The following is a 22925-nucleotide window of genomic DNA, read 5'->3' on the forward strand; positions in this document are numbered from 1 at the left end:
GGCTCGCTTGGGACGCAAGCACGAGCAGATGCAGCCAGAGACTCATAAATCCTCTTTAAAATCCACCCCGCTTGCCCGCCCCCCCCCAGCCCCCCCGAGGGGCAGCCGCATTCCCCAGTGCTCCCCGGGCCGGCTGCAGGGTCCGGGCTCAGCGGCTCCGCGCGTGGTTTGGGGGGGGGGGGGCTCTAGACCTGAGTAACTCGCCGCGGGGGTTAGCGATTGCCCCCCGCCAAACGCGGGTCTTCGTAACAAGAGAAAAATTTCAAAAATAAATAAATTTGACACGGGCACTTCAGGTAGGTCCTACACATAAACACAGCCAGGGGCACCGCAGGCTGAGATGCTCGGGGATGGGGCAGGGGGTCTGGCCGGACCCTTCCCGGGGGCAGGGGGTGCGGGTCCCCCCAGGGTTTGGGGGATGCAGAGCACCCAACTCCGCGGTGCTGTGCCCCCTCCGAGGGCTGCTCTGACCACATCCATTTGGCTAAAAACGAGGCATGAGGTCATTATAAACCAGCCTGGGGGTACAGGGGCTCACGGGCCCCTCGGGGCCGGATCCTGCCCCTGCCGCGGTCTCACGGGGCGATTTTTTCCTTGACCAGCCCAGATCCCCTGGGAATCCCAAGGAAAAACCCAAATACTTCTGGTTTTTTGCCCTGGATGACACCATGGGCAGCCACATCCAGGGCCAGCCAAAAAACCCCACAAATGCCCTAAGGATTATTCTGGAAATGAAAACCAGAGCATATATATGTGTATCTATATATAAATACACATATATAGACACACACACACGATACGTCATCAATCAACCCTAGAAGAGTGATTTAGCTGCTCGCTAGCTACCTTGGAGTAAAAAAATTCACATAAAACCTCAAGAAGAGCTTTCTGAGGGAGGATCGGGCTGGGTTCCAGCCCGAGGGCAGGGCAGAGGGGGGCATCGAGCCCCCGGGGGCTGCCTGAAGGCTGGGAAAGGGGCTGAGGGGGGAATCGCGGGTATCTCTGTCCACGCAGGCACGGAGGTAAACGTAGCTGCCGGGGCGGGGGCTCGACCTGTGTTGCAGTAGGACCTACACAAAGTCAGAGCATCCCCAGAAGTGCTCAGCTCAGGGCTGCCTCGGGGGACACGGGGACGGTGTCGGTCCCAGGGGACGGTGCCCTCCTGGAAGGGCTATGCTCGCACCCTGGGGTGCTGCGGGATGGTGCGGGTCTTGGGAGACCTCTGCCCATGTCTTGCCCAAACCCCCCCTCCTGCAGCTTGGGTGGTCCTGACAGCAGACAGACTGACGGACAAGCCATGCAGAGGGTCTAGGGCAAGCAAGATGGGGACAAGAGCCAGTGCCGGACCCCACGGAGATGCCTCCAGTGTCCCCAGATCAGGCAGGGAGCATCCAGTGCGAGGATGCTGATGGGGGGCACCACCCTCCTCCTCCTGCTCCCTGTGAGGACAGCGGGGGTTGGGGGGTGCCGGCGGGACCCTCAGAAGAGGCAGGAGCCCCGCAGGTCCCGCGCCCGGCTCAGCTCGGCGGCCAGCGCCCGGCTCATGCGGGTGGTGGTGAGCCTCACGCTCTGCGCAGCCTCCAGCGCCTGGCTCAGCACCCGGTTCAGCTCCTCCAGCTCCTGCAGCTCCAGGGCCGGGCAGCGGTGGTGGGCAGCGGCGTGCGGCTGGGGGGGACGCTCTGCCCCGCCGTGCCCCACGGCGTTTCGGAGGGGGACCCCAACCATGGCTGGGGCTGAGGTAGGTACCGCTGGGGAGCAGTAGCTGGGGAGAAGAAGGGGACATGGGCTCAGCTCTGCTCCATGGGCTGTGCCCCCCCTCCGGGGCTCCCCACCTCCGCTCTGCCTTGTCCTTCATCCCTCTCTCCCATCTCACCCATCTCCAACCCCCAGCACCCATCTCTCCACGCCCACCCCCATGCAACCCCCCCACCCCGAGGAGCAGGCTACTGCCTGGGTGCCCAGGCTCTATGGGCAAACCAGCAGGTCCTCCTCCCCGGGAGATGTTGACCCCTCCAGTCCCATCCCCCCCCGCCACAGAGCATCCTTACAGCACGGAGGGTGCGTAAGGCACGACGGGGACGGGCGCGAGGCAGCCGATGGCAGCGGTGACACCAGGGCTGACCGCCAAGTACCAAAGTCCGGGCTGCTCTGGCTTCTCGGCGCGGGGACCAACGTGGGAGCCTGAGGGGGATGCGTCGCTGGGGCCACGCTCTGCTGCGGGAGGAAGGTGGTTAGGTGTCCCCAGGGCTGTTAAATGATGTCCCCAAGGCTGTGAGATGATGTCCCCAAGGCTGTTGGATGTCCCCAGGGCTGTTGTATGATGTCCCCAAGGCTGTTAGATAATGTCCCCAAGGCTGTTGGATGTCCCCAGGGCTGTTAGATTATATCCCCAGGGCTGTAAAATGTCCCCAGGGCTGTTGGATGATATCCCCAGGGCTGTAAAATGTCCCCAGGGCTGTTGGATGATGTCCCCAAGGCTGTTAGATAATGTCCCCAGGGCTTGTTGGATGATGTCCCCAAGGCTGTTAGATAATGTCCCCAGGGCTTGTTGGATGTCCCCAGGGCTGTTAGATTATGTCCCCAGGGCTGTTGGGTGATGTCCCCAATGCTGTTGGGTCTTGTCCCCAGGGCTGTTGGGTCCTGTCCCCAGGGCTGTTGAATATCCCCAGGACTGTTGGATGACGTGCCCCAGGCTGTCAGATGATGTTCCCAGGGCTGCTGGATGTCCCCAGGGCTGTTGGATGTCCCCAGGGGGGTGCAGCAAGCGGCAGCCCCAGGTGAAGACCCCTGCGCCATGCTGGGCTGCCACTGCTGGGTGGGAACACCCATGTTCCCGGGGAGGGGGTGGTGGCACCGCTGGCTGTCACTTCTGTCCCCAGGCAGGGTGCCAGCACTGTGCCAGGGGGCCCGGGGCTGTCCCTTGTCCCCCCGCCCCAGCCCCCACGCAGGGACGAGCCGTGCTGAGCCCGTGCCCGCCCCGTCACTCACCGTCTGTGGCTCCATCCCCGGTGCTGGCTGCTGGGGCACCCACGGGTGCCCGGCACGCGGGGCAGCGTGCCCCCCTCGGGGTGCTGTGCCGGGGCTGCCTCGCGGCATCGCCTGCCCGAGAGCCGGCTACGGAGAGAGGAGCGAGGGTGTCCGGGATCGTCCCGGCACAGGGCAAGCGAGGGCGGTTTGGAAGGAGCAGGGTGGATTTGGGGGAGCGGGTGGGGGTCTGCGAAAGGGGAGGGGGGGGTCTGCAGAGCACTCGGCGTGCCCCTCAGCTGGGGCAGCCAAGGGACCAGCAGAGCCCAGCTCGGGGAACTGGCCGGGCCAACCTTTGGCTACAGGGCAGGGCTGGGGACAGGCTCCCAGTGCTCCCAGTGGCACCAGTGGCTGCAACCGGCAGCAGGGAGCGGGGTGGGCGCCCCAGGGCAGAGGGGACCGGCCAAGGGGCAGCGGGGAGAGCCCCAGGTCGCAGGGAGTGGGCTTATATGTCCCCCCACCCCGAGCCTCTGTACTTAATGAATTAAAAGTCATTAGCAACTCCGTTAGCGGGCGTTAGGGAAGGCCAGCAGGGGCTGGGGGCTGCTCCCGGGGCCACTCACCCGACGGCGTCCGGCTCCCGCGACACCGGGGGCACCCCGGGGTGCCCGGCTCTGCTCGGGGGGCCGGGGCGACGCGTGGCATCCCCGCCTGGTACCGCGTCCCTGCCAAAACCCAGCGTGAGCGCGGCCGGGGACCCCAGCACTGGGGTGGCCACCCCCAGCCCCCCACCGCCGCTGGCACCCACCTGTGTACTGTCCCCGAAACGTCACCGCGCCCGGGGGGCTGCCAGGGGTCTCCTGTGTGGAGTGGGTGGCTCGGGGCCGGGTGGAGGAGGGGTCTGACTCGGAGGCTGCGGCGGAGGAGAGGGAAGAGGGGTGGGATCCGGTGGGTGCGAGTCCCGGATCTGCAGGATCTGGTCCCGGGCTGGGTCCCAGGGGACCACCAGCCCCTCCCCGGTCCCCGCACCCCACCAGCACCCCGCTCCGTCTGGGGACGGGGACGCAGCGTGCAGGGGGGAGCATGTCCCTGCTGCCCCTCCGTCCCACCCCGGCGGGGTCCCACTCACCGAGGTCCAGCTCCGGCCTCTCCCGCGGCAGCGATGCCGACCTCCCCCTCCTCGTGGGTGCGAGCCTGGGGGCTGCCCTGCCCCGCACCGGGGGGCTCGGCTCCCTGCGGAGGGGACGGAGCCGCTGTCACCACCCAGACCCCTCAGCGTCCCCCCAGGCATCCCCCCGAGCCACCATCCCAGCACAGCCAGGCTGCCGGACCCTCCCAGCGCGCAACTGGACCCCAGTAGCAGCAGAACTGGGACAGGCTGGGGTTGGGGGTGTCCCCACGTCCACAGGAGACAGTGAAGCCCCCAACCAGGGGTGACTGCTTAGACCCCCCCTTCCTCCCCAGGTCCCCCCTGCCACCTACCCCGAGGGTGCTGCGTCCTTGGGGGGGCCGCTGGGCCCCGGCTGCCTCCCGGCTTTTCCCTCGGGATAGCTGCGGGAGCGACGCAGGCTCTCCTCCAGCCTCCGCCGCAGCCGCCACACCTCGTCCCTCAGCACCCGGATGGCCCGGCTGCTGCAGGACAGAAGCCACGGTGAGGGACGCCCGCAGCCAGCAAGGCTCCCGACAGCGCTGGGTGCCTGGGGGGGGAGCACCCCCAGACCCCCAGGACCCTGCGCCCACTGCGACCCAGCAGCTCACGCTGTGAGGCTCCCCAAAACCCAGCCTGGGGCTTGTCTGGGCTGGGGTCCGGTCTCTGCCAGCCCACAGGCGTCACGAGTTTGGAGGACTCAGCCCCAGCGGGGACCTGGCTCTCCAAGAGGGGAAAACCCGCTGCTGCCCAGCGCGAGACGCTGGTGGCTTTGGGGGCTTCGCGTGGCGGGGTCCCTGTATCACCCGGGGGGGGTTCGGCCCGGCTGGGGGGGTACGCAGACACTCACTCGCTCTCCCGGTGGGACTCCAGCAGGTCGCAGCGAGCCGGGTTGAGGGACGGTGGGTCGGGGGACAGCCGGGTGGGCGACGGCGTTTCGGGGGACGGCGGTGGGCTGCTCGGGCCCCTGGCCGTGCCGGGGGGACGGCCGCCGGCGCTGGCACAGCTCCTGCCTCCCGCCTCCGAGTCCGTGTGAGCTGGGGGGGAAGGGGGGCCACAGTGAGCCGAGGCGGGATGTGGGGGTGTCCCCCCCCATGAAAGACCTGGGAAAGCTGAGTCAGCAAGCACCCTCAGGCCAGCACCCCAAGGGGGTCGGGGGAACACCATCACCCAGAGCCTCCCCCACCCGCAGAGCCACAGCCCCCCCCCAGTCTCCCTCCCCGGGGACACGTTCCTCCCCGAAACGCTGCCTACTCACTGCCGTCACCCTCGGGTCCCGCTTCGCTGCCCGCGCTCTCGGCCCAGCGCAGGGGAGAGCTGCTCTGCGAGGGGGTGCTGGGGGGCAGGCGGGGCCCCCCCGTGCCCCCCTGCCCGCCCGAGGGGTAGGTGCCCATCAGCGCCGTCTCGGAGGGGAGCGGGGTCGCCTCCCTCTTCCGCGGAGGACGGAGGGTGGCGGGGATGGCGATGGAGGGTCCCAGCGAGCCAGGGGTCCTGGGGACGGGACGGGTCACGCGGGCAGACCCCATTGCTCGTCGCCTGGCCTTGGGCCACCCTGCACAGCTCCAGCCCCCCCCCCAGCGCATCCCCCCTGCTCCCCGCATCCTCGCCACCTCTCCCCCCACCCCTGCTCCCCTTCAGTGCCCCCAGTCTCCCCAGAGCCGACAGCCCGTGTTACCGAATCCCCCTGGGGCGAGGGCAGGGACCCTGAGCCGTACCTGGTGCCGGGGGGCCGGTGCTCGGGGGTCTGCACGGGGGGTGACACCCTGCTGGCCTCCGAGCCCACGAAGCCGCTGTCGGTCTCGGGTGACACAATGCGCTGCTCCTGCAGAAGCATCAGGGAGAGCAGGATGGGTGCCCAGCACCCCAAGGACCCCCGGCAGGGTCTGGGGGTGCCGGCAGGTGGGCACCCACTGTCCCAGGGGTCTCACCTTGCGGGGCTGGTGCTGGGCAGCAGTACTGCCCGCCCCGCTGCTGCGGCAGGACAGGGACGCCCGCCGTGGTTCCGGGACCCCCAAGGGGACCTTGGCTGTGGCCAGCGGCTCCTGGGCGGTGCCAGGGGACAGGTGGCCCCGGGGACCCCCCGGCCATGGGGGGTCCCTGGGGGACAGCGGCTCAGCTCTCCTCTCCAAAGGGTGCCTGCAGGGAGAGGATGGAGCATGAGTGATGGGGCAGAGCAACCCCAAATGCGGGGAGATGCCCTGCTGCAGCCAGCTCTCCCATGGAGGCTGTTAACTCTGAAGCCTATCAATGTCAATGATGTATACCCCGAGATCTGATGTAAACCCCCCCACTCGCCCTGCCTGGGGGGACTTGTCCTCCCACAACACTTACACAGGGGAGGTCTCGAGGTCAGCCCCCTCCTCTAGTGACCGTGTCCTGCAGGGCACCTTGCTGGGTCCACCGTCCCCTGCTCCAGGTCCATCTGCCTCCTCTCGGGACCCGCTCTCTGCCAGGCTCAGCTGCTCCAGGCTCAGCGACTCCGGCAAGGACTTGAAGTGCTTGTACCTGCGGGGGGGGACCCGCAGGCAGGAGTCGGACATTTCGGGGAGCTTCTCCCCTCCTGGGGGTCCCCCCGCTGCCCCGCTGTGAGGGCACTCACCGTGCCAGCAGGTCGCCAAAATCCTCCTCCACTCGGAGCTGCTTCTGCCAGAGGCGCCGGGGCAACCCCCCCATCACCACCTCGCTGTCCCCCGCTGACCCCTGGGGACCCTCCGTCAGCGCGGGGCTCTGCAGGGCACAGCAGAAGGGGGTCGCAGCAGCCCGACCCCACCCCAGCCACCGCAGGCTGCCCCACCCCAGCATCTTTGCACCCCCCCAGCCCCGTCCCTTGCCCAGCTCACCTCGGGGTGCGGGGAGCGGGCGGCCGGAGGTGGGGAAGGGGCTGGAGGGGAGGGGGGCCGGGCTGGGTGCTGCGGGGGGAGCTGCTGCCTGGCCCCGGCCTCCAGCCGCTCCTTCAGCTCCTCCAGCCGCAGCCCCAGGCGGAAAATCTCCCCTTCCACTGCGCTGCAAGACAGCACCCATCAGTGTTGGGGAGCCACCGAACCCCACAGCAAGGGGGCCGGCAGCACCGCGGTCTGGGGTCACAGAATCACAGAATGTTGGGGTTGGAAGGGGCCTCTGGGGTCACCCAGCCCAACCCCCTGCCGAAGCAGGGTCACCCAGAGCAGGCTGCACAGGACCTTGTCCAGGCGGGGCTTGAACATCTCCAGAGAAGGAGACTCGCTGGTGGGGGTCAAGCACTCACCGGTCGGGATCGAAGTTGCCCGAGCCCCCCGGGTGCTGCTGCCGGGCTCGCAGGTACGCCCGCTCCAGCGCGTCCTGAGCATCCTTCAGCTTCCCAAACCTCTGCGGCACAAGGGCGGCGATGCCAGCTCGGCCCCTGCACCCCCCGGCACCCCCCACATCCCCGGGCAGGGGGTCACCCACCTGGAGCTGCTCCCGGGGCGCGGGGCTCCCTGCCTGGATCCAGCCTTCGAAGTTCTCCACCTGCCCCGCGGGGGAGAAAAGCCCTGAGCCCAGCCCTGCCGCAGCCCCCCCCACCGCAGCCCCCCACCCCATGTCCCTCCCCCAGCCCGGGACTTGCCTGCGCCTGCAGCTTGTGGGTCTGTCCCACCAGTGTCCTTGTCAGCTGGGTCCCTGGGTAGTGGCACGGCCCCAGGTTTGTGGGGCAGCACCCCCCAGGGGGAGGGGGGGAAGGAAGCCGGGGTGACCCCCCCCCCGTCTGATGGTCCTGGTGCTGGGGCTGCAAGGACACACGAGGACGAGGTGACGCTGGGGACCACCCCCCCCAGCAGCACCAGTCCCCACCACTGTGGGCAATCCATGGGTACAGGGTCTCGGCTGAACACAAAAAGCAGGGGACGGGGAGACAGGGTTCAACCCACCTCCGCGCGGCGAGGCCCCGCTGACCACCGCCGTCCTGGCCCGCGGGATGCTGAGGGTCATCGCCTGGCGGCCGGTGCCCAGCGTGCCCGCGGCCAGGCTGCGGCTGGGCCGCGGTGGGTCGGCGTACAGGCTGACCTGGGGCAGGCAGAGGGGATTCAGGGCCCCCACCCCGCACCCCGCGGCACCCATCCCCTCGGCGCTGCCTCAGTTTCCCCACCCGCGCAGGGGTGCGGGGCGGGAGGTGGCGAGGGTGATTCCGGTGACATGCCCGGTAGCCGCTGCCCCCACCATTTCGGGGCCATTTCGCCTTGGCCACCCCCTGGTGCAGAGGGGGGGGGCACGGGGGTCCGTAGTTTTGCAGTGGGGTCTGCGGTGGCCTTAACCCACCCCTCCCTGAGCTGGGCTTGCTCAACCGCAGCTCCCCGGGAGGAGGAAGAGCGAGGGGGGCCAGGGGAGGAAGACACCCCGGAAAACCGTTGGGAGGGGGAGCGGAGTGGGGAGCCCCCCCGGCACCCACCCGGGCACCCAGGCGCAGCTGGTCGATGGTGTTCTCGGCCTCGGCGTACTTGGTCAGCAGCTTGTGGTAGTCGTCCTGCGGAGGGGACACGCAGCGGGTGACAGCAGCTGGCGCGGGGACGGGGGCTCGGAGGATGCCCGAGGTGGGGGGGGGCAAAGGGGGACACAGCATGCAAGGAGGCATCCCTGTGTGGGTACGATGGGGCTGGGGGGGGGGGCTTCCATGGTGGGGGGGACACCCTGGAGTGCAGAAACCCACCCCCCAGAGCACCCAGCCCGTCCGGTGCAGACGTCGCCCCTGTTTCTCTGTGCGGGGCAGAGACTCCCCCTCCTCCCAGGGGACAGGAGGGCATCCCAGGGGACAGCCACCCCGGGGTGACGAGCATCTGGGGGGTGTACAAGCATCCCAGGGGGGTCATGAGCATCCCTGCCTCCAGCCCCAGATGCTGCCTGCATCCCTGCCTGGTCCTTCCTCCTCGCCACCCCTGTGTAGGATGGGGAAGGGGTGACCAGCCCCAACCCCCCCCCCCAGTAACGCCGGGCTGGTGACATCTCCATCTCACCCGCATCCCCTGGTGCCCCCCCAACCTCAGAGACCCTCCCAGTAAGGCCTCTCTGGCTGAACTGGGGGAGCTGGGTGTTACCTGGAGCTGCTGCACCAGCGCAGTGGCTTGCCTCGGGGACCTGAACTCCTGTGGCAGCCCGGTGACAGCGCGGGGGTGCGGGGGGACCCCCCTCCCCGCTGCTCAGCAGCACCTCCCGGACGATTTCGGCCGGGGACTTGAAGGTGACGGGGCCGCCCGCGTCGCTGGGGCAGGCGGGCAGGGCTCGGCCCCGCGGCGGCCGGTAGCTCTGGTCCACCTTGACCCTCGCCTCCACCTTGGAGAGGTCGGGCAGGGGGTGGTTGAGCTGCCCTCGGCCGTACTGGGTGCCGCCGGCCGTGCCGGTGCCCGGTCCCGAGGGACCCCTCACCCGCTTGCCACCCGCGTGCCGCTGCCGGGGGCTCAGGGACCGCGACGGCCGGCCGGGATCGAGGGGTGGCACCGCGGGGGACACTTTCTTGGGCACCCGGGGTCTCCCGTGCAGTTGGGGCGCAGGGGGGGTCCCAGCACCCCGTGACCCCCCGATGGGTGCTGAGCCAGTGGTGCCGGGGGCCAGCAGCCCCGACCCAGCCGGCTGGGGCTTGGGGACGGGCTCGGTGCTGGTGGCATCACGGGGGTCGTCATCAGAGAGGCGCAGCGGGAGGGTCCGGTTCGGGGTCCAGCCCTGCCTGTGCCCCTCTCTGGTGTCCCCGGCCGTGTCCCAGCCCCAGGGCCGGTGGGACGGGGTGGCGGGACCAGGGCTGGCGTCCGACAGCCCCGAGGTGTCACCACCGTCCGTGCTGCAGCCGCGGTGCTGGCAGACGCCTCGGCCATCCCGCAGAGCCTCGGGGCTGCCGCTGGACCCCGAGCCCCACCGGCCTTCGTAGGAGAGCTCCGGGTAGGGCTCCCCATCGCTCTCCGCCCCCCAGGGCCCCTCGTCCCCCCCGGAGCTGCCCCGCTCCTCCTCCTCCTCCTCCTGGTCCCGCCGCGGGTGCCAGCGACCCTCCTCTGCTGGGGACCCCTCCTCCAGGTCCTCGCCATCGCCTGCAAAACACCAGCGCCGCGGGGCTGCCGCCAGCCAGCTCGTGCCCCCCACCCCTCGCAGCCCCCCCACCGGCTCCGGGTCCCCCCCACGAGGGTCTTTGGGCAGTGGGGAGGGGACGACTCACCCCACGGTGGGCTCCCGGTGTCCTCGCCCAGGCCGATGACCCCTTCCTCGTCCATCCGCCTTTCGAAGTCGTCGTCTTCCTCCTCCTCCTCCTCTGCCTCTCCCTCCCAGCGCGTCAGCTCTGTTTGTGTCCGGCGCAGCCATGGTGCCGGGCTGGCCATGGCCCGCGGGCACGGCGTCCCCGTCACTTGTGCCGCTCCATGGCCCGGCAGCGGGCTGGGGACCTCCTCGCCGCAAATGTAGGTCACAGCATCGCCGCCGCGTCCTGGTGGGCCAGGGAGAGGGAGGGGTGCTCAGCGGGACACGGGGGGCTCTGCTCGAGGTGTGTTGTGTGTGTCCCACCCCCCCCCCCCCCCCCGTTGTCAGGGCTTCCCCTGTTCCCCAGAGAACGGGGACAAGAGCAACCCCCCATGATGGGGGGTGACGTCCTCCGGCCACCCCCTACCCTGCACCCTGCCATCAGCACCACGAAGACGGAGCTGCCGCATCCCCCGTGGCCACGCTGGCCCCCGGAGGTCCCTGTGGAAAGGAGCCCCCCAGGACCACCCTAAAAGGCTTTTCTCCCCCTGGGCAGACACCCAGCCCATGCTGGCCCCCTCTGGATGTCACCCAGGCAGCCACAGCCTGGGGACCGTCAGCGGGGCCATCACGGTGCTGGGGGAGACAGGAGCACCCCGAGACCCCTCCAGCTGCGGGGGGCTGACAGCGGGAGGGAACACGGCAGAGGCCTGGCACACTCGCTCCAACGATGACCCAAAAGCAGGAGCTCACCCTCGCCCCACTCCTCGCTGCGCCGGGGTTCCCGGAGCTGCAGCTCAAGAGGTGCCGGACGGCAAAAACCCAACGGCAGGGCAGGTGGCGAGAAAGGCCACGGGGTTTTTCCGGCAACGTCCCCTCGGCTCGGAGCCCCCCACAACCCAGTTTTGGCCACGCTGGAGGCGGCCGCTGCTCACGTGCCGGCGGCTGGGCCCGAGCACGGCGCCGGCATCGCTGGCAGCCACCTCGCAGCATCCCCAACGCGTCGAGGAGCAACCAGCACTCACCGCGTGCCAGCATCCCCGGGACATCCCCATCGCCAGGACCCCGCTGCGGGTCCCTCCGAGCACCCTTTCCGGCGCCGGCGAGGCGGACGGGTTTTTTTGCAGAAGTAGGAAGCGATGCTCGGGTGCTTCCTGCGAGTTTGCAGGCGGCCGCAAATATTTTAACCCCATCGGGCCTTGAGCGGCAGGGGCCGAACCCTCCTCCCGCGTCGCTTTTCATCAACACATTTATTTCTTTGAATCCAATTCGGAGCAAAATGCTGAAGCAAAATGGGAAGGAGGGGGAAGGGGAAACCCTGGGACCATCAGCAGCTGCAGCCTCCGAAAGATATCAGGTCTTCCAGGAGGCCAAGCACAGAATCACAGAATGCTGGGGGTTGGCAGGGCCCTCTGTGGGTCACCCAGTCCAACCCCCTGCCCAAGCAGGGTCACCCAGAGCAGGCTGCACAGCACCGCGTCCAGCCGGGGCTGGAATATCTCCAGAGAAGGAGACTCCACAGCCTCCCTGGGCAGCCTGGGCCAGGGCTCCGTCACCCTCAGAGGGAAGAAGTTCTTCCTCATGTTCAGCTGGAGCTTCCTCTGCTTCAGTTTGTGCCCGTTGCCCCTTGTCCTGTCGCTGGGCACCACTGGAAAGAGTCTGGCCCCGTCCTCCTGACCCCCACCCTGCAGATATTTAGAGGCATTTCTAAGGTCCCCTCGCAGCCTTCTCTTCTCCAGGCTGAACAAGCCCAGCTCCCTCAGCCTCTCCTCGTAGGAGAGATGCTCCAGTCCCCTCCTCATACTCGCAGCCCTCCGCTGGACTCTCTCCAGTAGCTCCTCATCTTTCTTGAACTGGGGAGCCCAGCACTGGACACAGCACTGCAGATGGGGCCTCACTAGGGCAGAGCAGAGGGGAAGGAGAACCTCCCTCGACCTGCTGCCCACACTCCTCCTCATGCACCCCAGGATCCCATTGGCCTTCTTGGCACCCAGGGCTCACTGCTGGGTCATGGTCAACCTGTCGTCCACCAGGACACCCAGGTCCCTCTCCACAGAGCTGCTCTCCAGCAGGTCAGCCCCAGCCTGTACTGGTGCCTGGGGTTGTTCCTCCCCAGGTGCAGGACCCTGCCCTTGCCCTTGTTGAACCTCATCAGGTTCCTCTCTGCCCAGCTCTCCAGCCTGTCCAGGTCACGCTGGATGGCAGCACAGCCTACTGGTGTATCCACCACTCCTCCCAGTTTGGTGTCGTCAGCAAACTTGCTGAGGGTACATTCTAACTCTTCATCCAGGTCATTGATGAAAAAGTTAAGCAGTTCCCAAATTCATCCGTTCAGCCTCAAAATTCAGCCAGGAGGACCCCTCCCTTGGAAATCTGCCCATATCCCGGATTTCCAAGCGAGGGGTCCACCTGTCCCTAACCCCAAGATGCTGCTCGCAGCCCCAGTAATGCCGCGGCACGTCCTCGCGTGTTTGCAGGCAGGCAATTAAACCTGCTCGTTACCGTGTAATTAGCGGCACGCGGAAGAGAGCTTGCACGAGTTCCCGGCGGCTAACGAAACCACCGCACGGTCCCGGGGGTGGCTGCGTTTAGCTGGAGGGTGCTGCGGTGCTTTCGGGGTGCCGCTGGCTCCGGGATGGCGGTGACGAGCAGCAAAGCACACGCTCTGGGAAAAGTCCTCCAGCCCACTCGGTAGTCTGAGATCTGCAAATTTTCTGGCTTAAATTCTGCTGTTAGTGGGGTTTTGTGGGTTATTTTCTGGTGCCGTCTGACGTGAAGGTCCTCAGGCATCACCCTTGCACGGGCAGCGGCATGCTCCCAGCCCTGTCTGCATCCTTGGGGCTTTACAGGCAGGGAGCAAACCCCAAAGCATCCCTTAGGGTCTTGCAAACATCCCAGGGTTTTTTACTGTACGCTGGCCGGGCAACTCCACTTTCTGCACCTGGAGATGCTCCACAGCTTCTCCTGCCTCCAGGCTGCTGCCACCGGGGAAGACGGGGGCTGCCCATGGGACGCTGCAGGCTCTGTGGCTTCTCGATGCAGCTAAAGAGCGATTTTGGCTTTGGCCCCTCTCCGAGGTGGGATGTCTCCAGCCCTGAGCCCTTGCCCGGAGCAGCGGCACAGCCCCCCGACCCGCCTCGAGCCCCGCAGCATCCCCCAGAGACGAGGAGCCCCAGACACCAGTCCCGGGGGGTCCCAGCGGGTGGGCGGTGGGTGAAAGCACCCTGTGGGTCCTGTTGTCCCGGAGCAAAGAGGGTTAAAGCGTTTCCCACGCGGTTTTGGCAGGCTGGTGCCCGGGTCATGCCTAACCCACGCGCCAGCGGTGGTCACCCCGTTTCTGAGCAGCGGCCCCCCCGGGGCTGCACTGCCCGCAGCAGCCGCAGTCTGCAGGATCTGCTGGCAAATCCAGCCCCTTTCATCGCCTTCCCAGAAAGTCCCTCCACTGACGGTCACGGTGGTAAGAGCGAAAAATCTCGGATTTTTTTTCCCCTTTGAGTCAGTTGCTCGCTGTTATGGCAGCACAGAGAAGCTTGAAAAATGTGGCTACGTACTTAGGAACAACAAAGCAAATGCAAACAACCCCGAGCATGTGTGTGTATATATATTTTTTTTTTTTTTTTTTAATCTTGCTCTTTGAAAGCTGAGATTTTGCAACAGGGCAACTGGACAAAGAGCTAAAAAAAAATTTAAAAGCCTCAGCTAGAAAATGTCTTTTACCCTGAAACTCTGCTCTGCCTGAGATGCCCAGCTCTCTCCTCCCTCCGTCACAGCGATCCTGTCCCCATCCTGCTCCCCACCCCGCAGACCACCGTGGGACGGGACGGTGCGGGGCTGAGACCGCCCAACTCATTGCACGCGTGAGGGAGAAAACCAGCAGCGCAGCCGAGGCTGAGGCCCCCATCGCCGCCGCTCCCGGGTTTATCGGTGGTGACAGCGAAGGAGACGTCGCATCCCTCGCTCAGTGACATGGGGGGGGGGGACACACAGCGCCGCTGTCACTCTGCCTTCTCTGCCTCATCAACCCTGGGGAGAATAGGTGGGATGGGGGGGGCGGGGGGCCGTAACCCCCCCACATCCATCCCCATGGCGTGAAGGTGATGTCCCCGGAGAGATGGGGAACAACCCTCTCTGTGCCTCAAAATAAAATATCCGTCCCCTTGCCCAGGAGGGGGGGTTGAAGCCCCCCCTGCGTCCCTGGGATGCAACCTCCCCTCCCGGGCAAGGGGATGGGTATTTTATTTTCCCAGACCCCCAGCTCCAGCCCCCGTGCAGCCCAGAGCTCTGCAGGGGGGTACTGCCTATGCAAGTGCTGGGTAAAAATACAAATTTTTCTGCTTGAGTGTCTAAAAAAAGAGGTTTCAGAGGTTCCGGGGGCGGGGGGGGGGGGGGGTTGACGGAGGCCAGAAGAACGGCCTCGGGCTGAAACTTGGCACGGGGCGTCCGCACTCCAGGAGGGAGGAACTCCTCGTTTAGAAACCCCTTTTTCCAAGCCCGCGGAGTCCCGTTGTGTGAGCACGAAAGAGAGCGGAGAAGCGGAAACGCCGCTTTCTTCGTTTGCGTAAAACGAGGGAGAAACCGTCGCGGTGAGGAAGAGCCTGACAAACCCTCCTCATCCTCTGCAAACACACGAGCCCGTCACCACACCATGGCTCTGAAGCCCACGCGTCCCCCCGGTCCCTCCGCCCGGAGGGGCCGTGTCCCCCTCCCCAGATCTCCCACGCAACGCCGAAACCCGACGGAAGCGGCATCTTTCCACCGTCCGCAGCGAAGCGAAGCCCCAGAAGGGGAGCTGCTCGGCGGCCACTTTCCTCCCTCCTCCCCGGCACCCGAACCCTCCTGTCCCTCGTCCTCCCCGGGGACAGCGTCGTCCCCAGGGCCTGCCCCGGAAAGCTGAACCCCAACATCACTGCGGGAGCCGGGATGAGCAGGGATGAGCCGATGGCCGCAACGCCCGCCAAGGGTGGCCTTAATCCCGGTCTGGGATGGCGCGGCACGGCGAGCCCTTATGGCACGGCGAAGGCGGGAGGGCAGCCGGCCCCGAGCACGGCGAGCGCATCGCGGGGTTACGCAGCGTTGGGGTAACGGATGCGGTCGGGGTAGCGGATGCTGCTGGGGTAACGGCTGCTGTCGGGGTAACGGCTGCCGGACTGCCGGGGTCTCCGAGGAGCCCCTAAAGCCCCCCGGCCCGGGTCGCTCCGGACGGGTGCCGCAGAGGCAGGGAAACCCGGCGGGCAGGCGGCGAGCACCCAGCGGCTCTGCGGAGCCGAGGGCGCTGGCAGCTGCCCTGTAAATAAAACGAGGAACTCGCGACTTCCTCGGAGGCGGCGGCGGCCCGGCCCCGGTCCCAGCCCCGGTCCCGGAGGCTCCGGGCGACTCCCGGTGCTGGCTCCGCGCCGGCCCCGAACCCGCAGCCCGGTGAAACCCGCCCGGAGCCCCCCCGGGTGGGGATGGAGGGGAGCGGCCGCGACCCGCGGAGTTTGGGACGGGTTTGCCCGGGGTCGGGGAGGCTGCGGGGCGGGGAGGGGCGGGAGGGGGGTGCCCCACTCCGCCCGGGGACCGCGGCCGGCTGCGAGCCGGGGGGGGCTCAGCAGAGCGGGGGGGGCTGGATGCGGGCCCCGCGCCCTCAGCCCCTTCCGAACACAGCTGGAAGGGGGGGGGGCGGGGGGGCACATCTGGCCCGGGGGCACCGCTGGGGGGGGTGGAGGGGGGTGGAGGGGGGGAGGGGTCACCCCGCGGTCGCGCGCCACCGCCCACCTGCAGGGAGGACCCGGCCCCTCCGCGCCCGCCGGCCCCGGCCCGGCCCCGCCGGACAATAGCGCGTCCCGCCGGTGGCGGGGGGGCGGGGCCGCGCCTCATTAGCATCCCCCGCCCGCTGCCCGCCAATCCGCGTGGGGAATCTTAGCATAAACCCAGCCCTCCCCTATATTTGCATAGCTCGCGGCGGGCGGCCAATCGGAGGGGCGGCTTGGGGCGCTCATTGTCATAATTCATACCGGCGCGGGCACCCCCTGGCGGCGCGGAGCGGGGCCGCCGCTGCCCCCCTTCCCCGGTTTGGCCCACGCGTGACGGCCGCTGCGTCCCTGGCCCCCCCCGGCCCCAAAGACCCCTCCCCCCCAAACCCAGCCTTCCTCTAACCCGATAGATTTATTGAAAAATTAAAAGCACAAGCTCTGTATATATAAATACGACGACGCTGCCAGCGATTTACAAGGCCTCCGGTCGCTCTCTCCGCATCCCCACTCGTGGCCTGTGCCACTCGCCCGGGCACAGGGGGCGGGGGGGGGCGGGGGGGGCGAGCACCCCAGGGAGCAGCGACCGCCCGACAAAACCCTGAGCCCCGGGCCCACCGCGCTCTGCGTGTGGCACTCAAGTGACAGTGGGGACACCCGGCCGTCCCCCATCCTCCCGCTCCGCTCCCTGGCCTGGCCGAGGGGGATGGGGGGTCCCCACAGCGCACCGCCCCCCCCCCCCCCAAAGAGGACAGGGATGAAGACTTTCAGGGATGTGCACTGATTTCTGCCCGTTCTCAGCCTGTGGTTGCTGGAGGGTGGGGGACACACGTTTTGGGGAGGAGATGGGGGTGTCCCTACGTGCGTGGCGGGACGCTGCCTTCCACAACCCCCCCCCCCCCAAAACCCCTAAAGGGCGACGTTGAATTCTGTGACCAAGAAATCAATGTAGTCCTTTTCCTTCAGCTTAAAGGCTTCCGCGATGATGCGGGCGGCTTCCCGGTGCTCTTTGCCCCGTAGCCCCGTGCCGTTCACTTCCAAAATGACGTGGCCCACCTTCAGCTTCCCGCAGTTGTGCGCCGAGCCTCCGCGCTGCGGGAGAGAGGGGGTCAGCTCGTGCTCCCACCATCCCCCAGGGATGAAATACAGGCGGTGTGGGGAAAATGGGAAATATTTCCCATTTCGGAAAGAGGAGATGAATTTGGCTTCCATCCTGCTTGCTCCCAGATTGGACGGCCGAGAATAACCAAGGCACAGACAGCTCTGCCCCTCTTTTGCTGTAAATAACTTCAATTTTGCCCCAAGTAAACGGCAGAGGAAACGGTACGGGGAGACAGCTCCCGAGGGCTCAGCCCCCCCGCTGCCATCCACCGTTCCACCTTCCCAACCCTCCATCTCAGCAGAAAAAGGGAGTTTCCAGGCATCTTGGAGACATCAGCCAAGCTTTCGGGCCTGCCCAGACCCCCTCCAAAATGCCTACAGCAAATATTTGGCTCCCAGGATGTGCTTTACGGCGTGGGATCATCCATGGGGACATGAACACAACCCTCAGCAACCCCCCCCCCCCAGCCTCTGATGTCTGGGGAGATGCAGGGCTATCAAGGGGGGAAGCACGCCCTCAAAATCCCCAGCTCTGGCTGTGGCTGAGGGACTATCCTGATGTCCAGGGTGGTGAGGGGTGGGACGTGCATCGAATTCTTCCCGTTCTCAGCCCGCCCTACCTGGATGGTGACGATGCGGGGCAGCGGCTGCCGCGTGTTTGCTCCACCCTCGATGGCGATCCCCAAGGTCGGTGCGCTCTTGGACACTCGGATCAGACACGACGTGGGCTCCAGGAGCCCCGGCTGCGGGGAGAGACGGCAGCGCTGCCGAGGGAGCCCGGGCACCGCCTGCCTGCCACGCTCCCTCGGCCACGGCCCCACGGCAGGCAGGTTCACCCACGGCAGGCTTCCATGGGACAGGGACAGCCACAGCACCGGCCGTTGCTCTCTGACCCCTGACACCCACGATCCCAGCCGCGTGCAGGTCTGGAAGGGCTTGGGGAGGAGCGGAGCGGCTCTCCGACTGCCTGCCTACACCCCTCAACCTTGCCACCGTCAGAAACCGTCCAATTTACTTCTGATAACTGATGCAACCTTCCCTTCTGGGTGACAGGGGACTCCACTCGCAGGACACTGTGCCCTGCGGATCTCCGCCCGGAGCCAGGAACTCTGCCCCATCCCAAGCAGCTGCTTGCTGGTGCCAGGAGGGACCGGACTGATCCAGGACGGAGTGGACCAGCCCTACTGTGCCCCTCTTAGCTGCTCCTGGCTCCCCTCCCCACAGCTCAGCCCACCAGTGAGCCGACTCAGCTCATTAAAGAAGATAAATAACTCATCTCAGCAAAAAAGAGGGGTTGCTGCCCGCAGGCAGAGGGAGCGGAACCGGCAGACGGCCGGAGGAGGCAGCCCTGGGTGCCCACCTCCCACGAGCGGCAGCACCCCGAGGCCCCGGGGCACCCAGCCTCACCGGCTTGGAGGCCCCTTCGGCCACCCCCTCGCTCCTCGTGGCCTCCTTGAGGCTTCGGCTTTTCCCAGGGACCGGCTGCCGGCTCTTGTCCTTGCCGCTCGTCTCGACCTCCCCGATGTCCACCCCGCTGTCCTCGCTGAGGGTCTGCCCGCTGTCCGACAGCTGGGAGAGCGTGGAGGCTGGGGAGAGACGAGGGCTGTTAGAGGTCGGGCAGCCGGCTCTGTGGCTGGCCGAGCACCCACGGGGCCACGCACCAGAGCAGGGACATCTCACCCTCCCAGGGCTGGGCAGGTTCCCTGGGGTTTAGGAGGCACGGTGGTGATGGGTTGATGGTTGGACTTGATCTTAGAGGTCTTTTCCAACCTTAATGATTCTATGATTTAGACCTGGACTTCAGCACCGGGTTCCCACGCAGACCCCTCTCGAAGAGCAGAGCTGCACACGGGGAGCTCCAAGGAACAAGCAGCCCCAAACCCAGGTCCAGCATCCAACCCAGATCCCAAACTGGGATGGAGGGAGAGGGTGACGAGTTCAGGCACCCCGCCGGAGGCCAGTCCGAGCCAGCCCATGCTCAGCACCAGGGTCTGGGAGGAGACGGGCACAGATCCGAGCAGCAGAGCGGCCAGGAAGGAGCGTTCTCCTCTTCGAGGATGAAGGCTCTGGGTGCAGCCCGAGGTTCTGCCTCTGGGCAGGAGAGTCAGGACCAGCGGCACGACCGCGCTGCGGAGGCTGAAGGTGCGGGACATCGGCTCTGGGCCGGGGAGGGGTTGGGGTCACACCACCGGCACCCCTCGGGCAGGATCCGGCCTCCGTCCAGCGCCAGGGACAGGCACTCCAGCCCCGCATCATTAACCCCAGGTTAATGAACTAACTGCAGTGGGAGGTCGGTGCCAGGGGGGGGCGACAGTGCCCCTCGCATCGCGTCCCACGGAGCCGGGACGCAAACGGGGCATGGCCCGGGGTGGGGGGCAGGGGCTTGGGGTGCTGGGGGCACCCCCAGCCCCGAGGGGTCTCAGCCGAAAGCGGAGCCCACCCTCCCGGGCACCCTCCGGGCTCCAGGGCCGCCCCCCCCCTCCCGCTGAGCCAGAGCGGCCACCGAGGGAGCGCACGCTCCCCCCTCATTGCTCTTCTTTTTCCCCAGGATCCACTCAGGACAAATCTGACCCCCAAGCTCTCCGTGGGCACAATCGCTTTTTTTTCCACCCCCCCTCAAAATCTGGAGTTAACGGAAAAATCCCAGAATTGCTTTGTTTTTTTCTTTTAAACCTCCACTGGAAGGAAGTTCTACAAACGAACGCCACAAAGCAGCGATCGGCTGCGCAGCGGAGCTTGGTCTGTAAGCAAAGGCCAGCCCGGACGGCACTGCAAGCCCAGCCAGGCTTCGGCGAGCGTGCCCAACGCCGACGGCGAGCGTGCCCAACGCCGACGGCGAGCGTGCCCAACACCGACGGCGAGCGTGCCCAACGCCCACGGCGAGCGTGCCCAACGCCAACGGCGAGCGTGCCCAACGCCGACAGCGAGCGTGCCCAACGCCGACGGCGAGCGTGCCCAACGCCCACAGCGAGCGTGCCCAACGCCGACGGCGAGCGTGCCCAACGCCGACGGCGAGCGTGCCCAACGCCCACAGCGAGCGTGCCCAACGCCGACGGCGAGCGTGCTGAACGTGGCCCTGGGTCTCGCAGCTTCCCCAGCGCTGCCAAAGCCCAGGGCTGAGGGCTTCGTCTCGGGGATCAACGCGCCTGCTGCCGGCAGGGCTGCGGAGGGCTTTCCGCGTTTCACAGATTTTCACTTTTTTTTTTTTTTTTTCTGTGGTGCTGTCAAGCTGTTTTCTGCCATTGAAAATTCATCTCAGGGGAAAAAAAGCAAAGCACCACACAGCTACCAAACGCCGCCACACCGAGCCAGGCTCTGCAGCTTTTACCCTGCCCTGTTGACCTGGAGTTTGAACCGAAATCACGACATTTGCCCCCGCGGCCCCTCCGTGGCAGACGCTGCCAGCCCACGTCCCCGCCGGGACAGGAGAAGCCCTAAAACCCAGCCTGGCACTCAGGCAGGGACCTGCAGCCTGATGTGGGTCTCCCTTCCCCAGCTCCCCAGTTCCTGCCCGTGAGATCTGTCTCTTCTCCTGTTCCTCTCTTGAGGAACACCCCAGAGAGGGCTTTTTTCACCCCATGGCCGACGGCGTGACACCCACCTCTGGCCTGGGGCAAGGGCCTCACTTCATTGACGTCGGGCTCGCTGTTGGGTTGGTGCACCTCTACCATGATGAAGTGCTGGTTGGCCAAGGCCTGGGGGCTGCCCTTGTCTGGTGGAGGGGGTGCCGGGTGGGGTGGGGGAGGAGGAGGGGACCGGGAAGGGGGGCTCTGAAGCCCACCAGCGGCGGGGCTCTCCAGGGACGGGCTCTTCAACCTCGTTGGAGACTGGACCCTGGGGAAGGGACCGATGGGGTGCTGGCTGACCAAGGAGAGCTGGGCATCCATTTGCCTCCTGGAGCTGTGCAGGGCCGGGGAAATGGTGGCATAGATAGCGCTCGGGGCAGACTCCTCGGTAGATGTGGTAGCAGTGGAGGTCATGCTGACTGTGTCCTTCTCGGGGTGGCTAGGAGGGGGTGTGGGGTTTCGGGGGGCCACGAAGAAGAGGCCTGACTGAGAGGACTCGGAGGAGGGGCGCTTGGGCTTGTCTCTCCCTGGGTTCCTGTGCTGGGCAGCAGCGGGGTCCAGCATCTGAGGCGCTGAAGGAGGAGGCGGAGGTTTGAAGTTGGGTGGTTCATCTGGGAAGGAGGAGAGATCATCCTGCCAAACCAAGAACAGAAGCTTTTAGGACGCCACGGTCAGCTGCAAGAACGTCCCCAGGCCCACAGTGACCTGCACCAGCCTTCTCACGGTGACCATGGCAAAATGAGCTGATCTTCATAAAAATACCTTTCTGACCTTATACGAATAAACTCACAAAGGAGGGTGATTAGAGGACAAACTACCCAAGTTTAGCAGGCGTGGTGGTGGGTTGACAGTTGGACTTGATGATCTTAGAGGTCTTTTCCAACCGTAACGATCCTATGATTCTAACTTTTGCCCTGGTTTGCGCAGATGCTACTCTTCTTCAGGCAGCCAGAATCCTTCTTAACTGACTGGTCCAGCTAATTCACCTCAGTGACTGCAGCGACATCCGTGAGCAGGTGACGCAGCAAAGAGCTACAGAAGCTGAGGCAGAACTCGGTGTCATCAATTTGCCTCCAGCTCCCACCTACGCCGCAGCAGCACGGTGCAGTGTCTTACCAGGGAGATGTCCGGCAAGGTGTTGATGCTACTTTGGTGGCCATCTCCACCTCCCTCCAATTCTGATGTGTTCTGGTAAGGCAAAGAAGGAAGAGAAAACCAGGTCAGAGCGGCAAGGAAGAACCACCACAGTGCCAGCACGACGGGGAACATGCAGAGCGACGCAGGGCACTGCCCATACCCCCCACGCCAGGCCAGTCTTTCACCCAGAGGTTTTGGTTTCCTGGGAGGTTCCCTAGAGGCTCGCACTTACGAGCAAAGCGACTTGGCTGGGAAACCGACTCTCCCCAGCTTAGAAACGTGCCCAAAGCACGCTGCGACCCTGACCTAGCAGGGCAATGTCCTCTGCAGCGGAGCAGCATGCTCATCTTCAGCCAGGTCTCGGCTGCCCTGTTTACTGTGGAAGGAGGGGAAGAACCAGCTCTGAGGGACACAGGTTCAATGCCTGCATCTTTCCCAGGAGAAGGGCAATGAAAAAGCTTGAAACCTCCCTCCCTTGCAAACCAGAGCAGTCGGTCTCCGACGCAAACAGAAGCCGCTGCCACTGCCCTCCCTTTAAGAGTCAAAACGTCATTAGAAACTGTCACAGCACAGCTCTGAACACGTCACAGCTCCAGAAATCAAGAAGCGCTTTGGGAATCTGTCAGTCTGTCAGTCCAGATGGACCTAAGGAGAGGATGCTGGCTACAGCCAAGCAGAGCAAACAGCACCCTGGCTAAGTAACAGCAGAGACGGCAGAACTGGGGGCTTGCAGGGAGGGCGGGCGCGGAGCTCTGCCCTGCGAGCTGAACAGGGCTGAACCCAGCCGGTCCCGACTCCAGCCCAGAGCCAGGCTCTGCTGCTGGCTTTGCCCCAGGCATGGTCCTGGGGGATGCTCTGACAGCAGTGCTCAGCCCCAGCTCTGGCTGCTTCCCCTCCAAGGCCACGTAAGAGCAAACTCTGACCTAGCACCCCCCTCCCACAGCAACTCCTGATGTGGAGAGGCGGCTGCTGCTGCTGCTCGGAAAGGGTGGGCTCTGTTTCCGTCACGTTCATAGAGATGTTTGTTCACTTGTGCTGGAATGGGCAGGGTACAGTTTGTGTTTAACTGTGTGTTATTTATTGCAGGGTAAACAACTCATTAGTTGAAACGCT

The 22925-nt window shown here is 65.9% G+C and overlaps 2 protein-coding genes across 6 annotated transcripts in view; both read right to left on the reverse strand.

Moving 5' to 3' along the window:
* Positions 1-1395: 1395 nt before the first annotated feature.
* Positions 1396-16115, reverse strand: AKNA (AT-hook transcription factor). The gene is given in 24 exon segments (XM_075439670.1): positions 1396-1762; positions 2049-2214; positions 2989-3114; positions 3588-3689; positions 3773-3877; positions 4094-4197; positions 4447-4596; positions 4962-5148; positions 5370-5602; positions 5827-5933; positions 6040-6247; positions 6443-6616; positions 6711-6838; positions 6952-7114; positions 7356-7456; positions 7538-7597; positions 7695-7829; positions 7831-7853; positions 7996-8131; positions 8514-8588; positions 9157-9226; positions 9228-10137; positions 10263-10526; positions 16034-16115. Coding segments are annotated over 23 exon segments (3906 nt in total). The 5' UTR covers positions 10423-10526; positions 16034-16115; the 3' UTR covers positions 1396-1479.
* A 305-nt stretch (positions 16116-16420) lies between these two features.
* The window catches only part of WHRN (whirlin), a 56222-nt gene continuing 49717 nt past the window's right edge, over positions 16421-22925 (reverse strand). For all 5 annotated transcript variants that reach the window (XM_075439538.1, XM_075439537.1, XM_075439536.1 and 2 more), the window contains 5 exons: positions 21792-21863; positions 20711-21308; positions 18517-18695; positions 17730-17852; positions 16421-17100 (listed from right to left, as the gene is read on the reverse strand). In XM_075439538.1, the coding sequence (XP_075295653.1) occupies positions 16918-17100; positions 17730-17852; positions 18517-18695; positions 20711-21308; positions 21792-21863 (1155 nt within the window). In that variant the 3' untranslated portion in view covers positions 16421-16917. The remainder of the gene's footprint in view (positions 17101-17729; positions 17853-18516; positions 18696-20710; positions 21309-21791; positions 21864-22925) is intronic.

This window comes from Opisthocomus hoazin, chromosome 19 (assembly GCF_030867145.1).
Source record: "Opisthocomus hoazin isolate bOpiHoa1 chromosome 19, bOpiHoa1.hap1, whole genome shotgun sequence".
In the NCBI taxonomy this organism is placed as follows: domain Eukaryota; kingdom Metazoa; phylum Chordata; class Aves; order Opisthocomiformes; family Opisthocomidae; genus Opisthocomus; species Opisthocomus hoazin.